Below are 9,598 nucleotides of genomic sequence, written 5' to 3'. Positions count from 1 at the left end.
TGCTCCTCCGCCGGTACCATCGTGCTCTGCCCCTTTACAAACCCGAGTTGACAAACCCAGATCGACGTTAGACGTGGTGTTTCCTTCCTTTTTTGGCCGGCGACAACCTACACCATCAAAATGCAGGTCGATTTGATTCATCGATCAGCGTCGGTTTTCCTTCCGAGCGGTGAGGTTGTTTTCTACCGTTTCGTGTAAGCCCTTGATATGAGCATTTTGTGCGACGTTTTTAACATGTTTTTACCTCCATTTGTACTTTGATTAGCCCTTATTGTTGTACTATTGAGTCATTGAGTTGTAGTAGGAGTCTTGGGTGGTATTGAATGCATTTTTGTGCTTAAACAAGTTGAAAACGCAAAATTGGTCTAGAGTCCTAGTTTGGGTAGGAATCCTTATAAGACTAGGAAACCTAGTTTCATTAGAAGTCTTCATCTTTCTACGTTTCGATTGCGTTGGCGATATTTTGAGAGTCATTCTTGCACTAGGAATCCTTGTTAGACTTGGAAACGTATCATTTAGGAGAGTCCTACTTGAACTAAAACTCTTATTGCGAAACTTTCCTAAATGAACTTTTTTGTTCTAGTAACTTACTTGTTTTAGTAAGTTTCCTTTTTGCAAAATAGAAACTTTCTTAATCTAGCTGAGCTCATCTATTACATGTGTTTTTTTAAGACCACAATTGTCTAGATTATGAAATAATTTTCGAAACTAATTATCTCTTGCTTATGATTTTATTTTCTTATTTTCAGATTGGATTAATGAGATAATTCATTAAGGAGTTCAGCCGTGTATAAGAGCACTTAAAGGGATAAGGCACGGACTGAGTGGAACAAGGAGATGTCGTGCACTTGGAGAAGGAAGAGGAGTCCTAAGCCGTGTCTACTAATTCAGAAAATAAAGGAGGAGCATCTAAGGATAACTCACGGCAAGGAGAGAAAACAAGGAGCCATGTGGATCAAGAGAGCCTGGATGCCATTCAAATAAATGAAAAGACAACTCACGGCTAGAGAGAATGTAGGAGCCGTGCACAACAAAGGAAGGACAACTGAAGATAACACACGACATAGAGGTAGAGATTGACATGATTCCGTCCAAGTTCATTGTGAAATAAAAGAGGAGATTAGCTGGTCACATAGGAGACTCACATGGCATCCAAAGAGAGAAAAGCAAGGAAGACCAAGTCGTGAATGACTCTAAAGATAAAGAAGAGAACAGCTGTGCCATTCAAATCAGCTAGGAGATAAGAGTCATGCCATGCATCTACCAAGAGGAAAAGAAGGAGATAAAGGCTGAATTTACAAAGAAACAAGGAGAGCCATTCGATCAATTAAAGCCTAGAAGATCACAGCCGTGCATTCACTTAGATCAAGCCCAAAACCATGCAGCCTCTCCTCCCTCCTTCCTCTATATATACACGGTCTTACCTCTCAAATAGCCATCACTTCTCTTTTGCATTCAAGAGCCGAACCTCTGCCAAAATACTATCTCAAACATCCTTCATAAGATCAGCAAGCCTTCCCCCCCTATACCTATACCATCTCCACCGAAATCACCATTAAAGATACACCTCCAAGGTTCCTACAACGTGTGATTCTCGCAACTCATCTCCATGGCTTTGTTTGTTTTTGATCTTCTACAATACTTTGTCTATGAAGATTGTAGTATGATGTCTGTATGAGATTATTGTTTTGTAATTAGATTAGAAATTTTCATATTGTTTTATTGGATTTTTGGATCTTTGCTGAATTCATGGTTCTTATGAATATTGAGTTTGTATTTCTATTGTTGTGTTCTAATGTTCTTTCACATACTTTTAGATAATTTTCAGATATGTGCTTACGAATTTAATGCTTGGATGCAGTTCCTAAGATTGTGTTTGAGTGCTAGACTCATCAACCATATTGACACAAATCGAATCATGTCCTAAGTAGGTTTGGTTTGTGTTGATTAAAGTGGTAAAAATTCTGGAAATTTGCATGTGAAACTATGGTGGGTGACGCCACACATGAAACATGTCTCCAACAAAGATTTGGTGCTTAAATGTAATCTTGTTTGATTTCTACTCTAAGTGTTATTGAATTCGATTGCATGCAAATTTAGATTAGACCCTAAGTCAATCTAAATGTTAATTGAAATCTTGCATGATTAGATGATCCCCTAAGGCTCTAATTGTATTGGTGTCTAAAAAGTATGTAATTAATCGAATTAGAATGCATGATAGGATCAAACTTATAATTATGTGGTGTATTGGTAAATTTGGTTTAAGTTTGTTAAAGAGAAGTCGATATCATGTAGATAGTAATTTAGGTTTTATTTTCAGTAGTAGACTCATAATCAATCTCAAATCCCTGAATAACATGATAAGTTTTGAGTCCCTTTTGATTCTCCAAACTGAACGATCCCTGCTTATTATATACTAACGATGATGTTTTACAAAGTTTATTATAGACGTTTTAAATAACGATCTATCAGCCCCTGCTCCTTCGTGTAGATAATTAAGATATGTATCCGATTAAATATGAATTTGAGTTACTTGGTACAGTAGCTTTTTCTCACTGGTGTAGTAAATTTTTGTTACTGGTGCAGTTGCTTTTGTCACTGACATAGTAGCATTTAATCAGATTGAATTGGGGTTTAGGGATTCGAAATTTCTACTCAGATTGAAGGAGAAGGGCAATATGGTTATGAAGGACAAGGGATTTGAAAATGTACCTTCAAGAATTATCAGGTGAACCTTCATTTAAAGAACTACTAATCTGGAAACTGAATTCATCAGTGAAGTGCACTTGATCAACTTATGTGGCTTGTAACAGTTGTTTGGAAGGAGCATAATTTTTTTAGTTTTTTATTTATAGAAGAGGGATGTTCTCCTGATAGAACGAGACCTAGATACTAGGGGGTGGACATGCAGACCCGAAAATCGAAAAACAAACCATATCCTGACCCAAATCAAATTCGAAAAAACCGAACTGAAAATACAAAAACTAAACCGAACGAATTATGTTTGAGTTGGGTTTTGGGTTTAGTCTCTCATAAACTGAATGAAATGAAACCAGCCCAAATAACCCGAAATAAATGGCATACGTCATCATTTTGGTATATTTTTACTTTTATTATTTAAAAAAAATAAAACTAAAGTTAGTATAAACCTAATTGATCTAATCAATTTTGCGGTTTCTCTCATCTCAAACAAAAAAAAATTATGACCCTCTTTCTTTCTAAATCATCAGTCCTTTTTTTTTTTGGAAATGAAATCATCAGTCCTTAGTTTAGTGCTATATTAAAAATTGACTTCAATATGCAAAAACAGTCTATATAACTCCTCTCTCCTCCCTCTTCTCTCCACCCTCTTCCTTCGATCTACATTTCCCGTCGCTTCTTTTTGTACCGTGACTCTAAAACTTGAAATCTCTAATAAATGATTCTATTAATGTTTCATATTTCCTCAGCAAATAAGTATCAATAACGACTCACATAAGACGTGAAGAATGCTTGGACAGACCATATGACCTACATGACCGATTTAGTGAGGTTCACTTACCTAAACTCATAGGGCATGCAAACATTTTTGTTCCTCTCTGATTTTAATGCAGTACAATTTTTTGTACTTGAGTTAAATATGCACTGTGGAGATGTTAGAGTCAATTACGTATGGAATAATCACTAGACCATTTTTTTCATCTTTACGTTACATTGTGTACTTTAAAATTATTATATAATATTACATATTTTACATACAGGTAAAATAAAATAAAAACCCAAACCGTGTGAAACCGAATTTAAAATTTAAGTTGAGTTATGGATTTTGTCCAAAACCGAACCGTATTGAGTCGTGTCTACCTCTACCAGATACAGTGGGGCATTACTACCGTTGTTTGTTTATATTCATCATCATGAAATAGTTTTCCATTATGGTTTAAACAATGTAATTTCAATACCTCTCTTTTTCTCCCATAGTGTACAAAGACTAATCATTTACATACAATCATTTTGGACCACGTCATTCGAAAATGGTTGGCTAACTATAGACTATAGACTAGAGAACATACTGGATGTAGTTTTCCACAGGGTTGGGAGTAGAAAGTATATGGCATGATGATCCAACTCCGCAACTCTTCCAGAATAAGTACCTGCCTCAATGACACAATATAAAAGGCCTCCAATTTGCTAAGGCATTCAACAGAGTACAATATAAGTGACCAACAATACCTTTATAAACAACATATGTCATCAACAATACCTATATAAACACATTCAATTAAAACTCTTTATTAGCTGAAGCCAAAACACATAATAATCTTTATTAACCATCACAACTCACTCTCTTGTCAGATAAGTCCACAAATTATATTTGTTTCCACGATAAATTTACCACAACGAACCGATCATCCATTGGCAAAGTCACAAACACGTTCCCATCAAGGGGGAAACCTTGCGGTCCAGTTTTCACTTGGGAAAAAGCATTCTACTGTCAAATTCTCACTACATCAGTGAGTTCTACACCAACCACAATCTTGCAAGAGAACCAACTTCCGAAATATCTAAAAACTTGAATGCTATGTATATGTTCGTCCTGTCCTAGCATGAAAGTTGACCTGACATAAGGCATTGAAAGTAAGGTCTCACAGCAAATTGAACAGAATATAATGAAAGAAATAATTTCACACTAACAGTAACATAAAGTCCTAGCCAATCTGGTAGTCAATAGGGAAATTATTATTCCAATTTATGAAGACAGAATTTAAAAACTTAGAAAAAAGAGACTCGATCCAGTTTAACTGTGGTCGCATGGAACTGCTTAGCAAGCTAAACATTTCATGCAAAATCTGCATAAAATGGCAATAAAATGGTGCCGCTGAAATTGCAAGGTACTTTACAACAGTACATGCAAAACATACTGGTGCAAAAAGAAATTAAAAATAAAAACAGAAAGAACTATGAGCTGAAGCCATGTAGACCTTTATCAAACAGAACCAATCCAGTTATTACTTCCGTATTAGTAAAATTTTCAATGCACCAACAAAGTAGAATGAAGACGGATCTAGCACGATAATACCGCAATCTTACGGCAGAACATTAAGAGAATACACAATTAGATCAAACAAAATAAAATTTTTTAACCAACCCTTTGGAGAGAAGTGATAACTTTACCTTGAAATTACATGACTATTCACTGCCAAAATCTTCATAACTAACGCCTTCTGAAATGGTGTCTAGCCTGTTATTATCTCCTGTGAGAGATATGAATCAAAATCAGAAATCCCTGGCAGTGAAACAAATGAAAGCTATGCAAGACCCTCACCTTGACTTTCTCTTTCATGATGTTCCAGGAAGTTTTCATTATCTGTAGCTAAGAATGGTGATCTAGGATAGCTCTCCAGTATATCTGTAGTATTCACTATAAAGATAAAAATTCCTTTCATGCAACTTTACCTCTTGGTTCTAAACACAAAATAATTTAACAAGTACAAACCTGAGCTCTGAGAAAAGTCTGCTGTCAAATCTGAGAGGCTGAAATTTCGAGGAATTTGAGTTAAGAAACCAAACGACGAAGTGTCTTGATCCAGAAGTGATTCATTTAGGGGTTGTGAATTGGGCTCTACACTATTGAAAGGTGCAACAGAAGCATCTCCCATACTGGGTCGTGTTTCCAGGTTGCCGCCATCAGGACCATACATGTAAGAACCTGAATATCCAACTTCCGATTTTATAATTCCCCCATTTATTCCTTGCATCAGCCCCCCCATGTTGGAGCTCTGGGTTGAAAGCATGTTTGCTGAGACATCAATCCTGTGGGCATGAGCAGGCATTTTAACAACATTCTCCAAATTATTGTGCAATGAAGAGCCGCCATTAGTAAATGGACTGGGTAAGCAGGAACCAACTTGATGGTGTAAGTTTTCTGTCTTCAATACTGGTCCTATACTGTCTGGGGGATAGCATGTTGAGTTTTGATGCACTGCAAGAAAAATCAGTATAAATTCCAGGCTGACCAACAAAAGACCAATATAAATATGAAATGAAAGGACCAATAAAGCGAGGAGGAAACAACACCAACACAGAGACGCACATGATACCGGGATAAAGAAGATGTTAAAATACCAGAACAAGACGGGGGATCAGCGTGACAATAAATCTAAAATATTAACATATAGAGTACTTTTTTTAAAACGATCAATATATATAGTACTTAACACATAAACTTAATATGCACATACCTTAAAGAAAAGGTGAATGAAATTCATAGTCCCTAATTATTTAATTCACACCCATATATTGGTAAAAACTAAAAACACTTAAAAAAACTAAACTTGATGTTACCAAAGAAAATTTATTAACTTAAAAAGGAAACATGGAGTGTAGGATTGCAAAAATGGGGCGTGTGAAATTCACTTCATCACATAGAATAGGTTCAAGTGCCATAACACAGTACCAATATATGAAAATTAAACACACATTACATTACTGGAGAAAAATAATCAAAAAACAGTGAAGATAATCTTTTGGGTGATAAACAGTGGAAACTTTTAATACGAATAAGTTTACACTAGGACACAGGCAATAAACTTATTTCCACTAATGTAAGGCAAAAAAATGTCCATCCACGATAAAATAATTCTTACTCGATGGGATGTGAGATCCATTGGAGGTGGGAATTGGAGAAACTCCAGTTGAGTGTAACTGGTGCATCAACCGCGCCTGTTGTTCCAGCAATCTGTTGTATTCTATTATCTGTTGCTTTACCATCAGTCTCAGGTAATATGCCCTGAAAAATTCTCGATTTTCTTCCTCAAGCTTCTGCCAAACTGTGAGGTAAGCAGGATAATGTTTAGATCAACATTTGAACAAAAAGAACAGACTGTAAAATATTCAAAATTGTTATAAAACAGGGACACACGGGTTTACAGTTTTTTATACTAATATTGAAGATCTTAGTCATTCACTTCTGAGAATTTAAATAAGATTTTATCTAGAGCTGCAAGTTCAAACAAAGTTACATGCTGAGTGATCATTTCAAATGACTGCGGGAAAAAATGCTGATATAAGGCATATTGGTCTTGCTATAGAGCATTACAATATCACTAGGTGACCAATAAAAGACTCCAATGTGAGGTTGCACCAAGCGCTGATGAACTTAAGTAAGAGCGCTGTATTCATTTCAGAAAAATACCAGCACTTATATTCCATACGCAGTTAAATCCTGGTTATCATTAAACATAAGTCAGATGGTAAATTAGGATGACCCCTTTCACTAGTTCCAGAACAATTGATAAATCTACAAATAGAAGTTGATAGGCCATTTAGAAGTACCAAGAACAATGCAAAAAGCTGCCAAAACATTATAAAATCACCAGTGAAAATTTCAAGTGAGTGAAAAGGCTGTGCAATATCAACCCCAAGGCAGAGAGCACAGTCTTACATTGTTTTACTTTCAATAAACTTAATGATGTAATAAACATCGGAGGGTGTGGATAAACAAACAAGTATAAACAAAGAAGAGTGTCAAGGTTTTGGAGGAGAGTAACTGCAAAGTAATATAAATGGTTACCAAGTTCTGTGAAACCAGGCTCTATTTTCGCTTGATCCAGTAGGGTATCCACCACTTCTTTCTGATTCATGTAAAGCTGGAGGCATCGCTCAATAAGGTTTTGCACCTGACAATAAACAGAAATTAGCCAATTGAACAAAATCTAGGCGATATTGATTCAGGAGTTCAGGACAGACAAATCCCAGGTCAGTTTTGGTTATCATTTAAGCTGTATGTACAGGAGATTATGACAGTTTAGACAACATGGATTTTTGTGTGCAGAAAGTTATTAGCAAATTTATTTTATTTTTTCCAAAAATCAATTATAATCACTTTATTCAGAACCTTACAAGGATCAGAAGTGAAATTCTCAAGAACAATCATATTTGCCTCTTGAAGTGTATATGGCACTAATTTCATTTACGTTAAAATTAATAGTTAGTTGGCACCTCATGCATTTGAGTTTTCTATAAGTCATAAATGAGTTGAAATTTTTATCAATTTAATATATGGACTTGGTGAAAATCATGTCAATTAGAACATGTAATGACATAAGTTCATAACTAAACTTTACTCTTTCCCTTCCCAATGAAATACTCAAAAGAAAGTATCCCCCCAGATCTGTTCATTGCTATGGCATATCTTATATAATTTTGATTGTCAACTTTTTTTTATCAAAGATATCAACTTTTCTTGATAAAAGAGAATAGAGATGAAGATTATATGTAGATGTTTTATGATACAGTCAATGGATAAACGACCACTTCAAGCTTACCAGTTGTATATCTTGACGTGAGACACGTCTAACACTTGACATATTCCAGATATGCCCAGAGCCAGATACTTGTGTAGTAAAACTGTGTCGGTTGATATTGATTATGTGTGGTGCTTACTATTCATAAAACGAATTCTGCAGACCCGATGAACTTCCAGACTGATGGTCACAAGCTGATGGTAAAGGAGGTTTAACTGGATTAGCTTTATAATTGATCACTTGATAAAGAGAAAAAAGAATATCAACAATAATGGCGGAAACAAAGAAACCCAAAGAACAATCTTCCATCAAATAACAGATAGCATGCAAGAGTGTTTCTGAGCATCTGGCAAACATGTAATGGGAAGCAAGTAAATTATTTATCATACCCTCCCGACTCATACGAAACTAGCAGCTTCTAAAAGGTATACTAGTTAATGATGCCCACTACAAAGCTTCAATTGAACAAAGCTACGGCGCATAATTCACTATCAGCATAAAAAGGACACCCATTACAGCCGGTATAACTTAGTCCTTCCCCCAAATCAATACCTAAATATACCAGTACTCCTAATTGCATTATTCACAAGAGATTATGGTGAAGCTGTATAGAGACCAATGGACACATCGTGATAGAATTGGGGAAACAAGTTACGCGATTGACACAAGCAATCAGTCCAAGGAAAATATATGTGATCACATCCAGTTCAGCAAAACAAAACCCTAGAAACACATAACCAGAGATAAAGCAAATAAGAGATTCGTAAAGGATCAGCAGCACATGCAACAGAGTCACAAATCAATCCACAACTTCGGATCTTAATCGGTTGGATGAAGAAGAATATGAGAGTAGTCTTACCCGAATTTGGATCAAAGTTGCAGAGAGCTCAAGAGGAAGGTGACGACGAAGAAGCATTCGATACTGCGCAACTTTTCGGTTTTATTTCTCTTTGCTTTTGCGGGGAGTCGCTACACGTGGCATCGGCACTACTACCGGTGGGACCGGCCGTGAGAGATCAGGTTGGATTTTTTTTTTGGGCAAGGATCAGGTTGGACTGGATTAAGTTTTGTTGAACTCTTGTTGACATCGAATTGAGTTTTGTATCCTTGTTTGTTGTTCAAAAGCGGAGCTTTAATTAGCGGTGGTCATAAAAAACGGAAATTCTGATCCCATCCCGAAATTCATTGAGACGGGACGGAGGTCTAAAAATGTATGTCCCGTCCCCATCCCGTCTCGTTTTATAATAGTGGGACGGAACGTGGGACGAATAATTTCTATCTCGCTTCGTCCCGTCATGTCCCACCTTTAATAAAAA

General features: G+C 36.1%; 1 protein-coding gene across 3 annotated transcripts; it reads right to left on the bottom strand.

The window, feature by feature from the left end:
• Positions 1-4,249: 4,249 nt before the first annotated feature.
• Positions 4,250-9,255, bottom strand: LOC126799450 (uncharacterized). Of its 3 annotated transcripts, none has more exons than XM_050526655.1 (8): positions 9,142-9,255; positions 8,304-8,476; positions 7,550-7,655; positions 6,624-6,806; positions 5,474-5,959; positions 5,303-5,398; positions 5,152-5,231; positions 4,250-4,595 (listed from the first exon to the last, which is right to left on the bottom strand). In XM_050526655.1, exons 2-7 carry the CDS (start codon positions 8,343-8,345, stop codon positions 5,167-5,169), a joined length of 978 nt encoding a protein of 325 aa, XP_050382612.1. In that variant the 5' UTR covers positions 8,346-8,476; positions 9,142-9,255; the 3' UTR covers positions 4,250-4,595; positions 5,152-5,166. The 3 variants fall into 3 exon arrangements, with proteins under 3 accessions (XP_050382612.1, XP_050382614.1, XP_050382613.1); XM_050526657.1 differs by having other exon boundaries at positions 5,303-5,386; positions 9,142-9,254; XM_050526656.1 differs by lacking the exon at positions 9,142-9,255 and having other exon boundaries at positions 8,304-8,493.
• Positions 9,256-9,598: the final 343 nt, after the last annotated feature.

Source organism: Argentina anserina, chromosome 6 (genome assembly GCF_933775445.1).
Source record: "Argentina anserina chromosome 6, drPotAnse1.1, whole genome shotgun sequence".
NCBI lineage: Eukaryota > Viridiplantae > Streptophyta > Magnoliopsida > Rosales > Rosaceae > Argentina > Argentina anserina.
The sequence above is the reverse complement of the archived record's forward strand: the minus strand, read 5'-3'. Positions and strand labels throughout refer to the sequence as shown.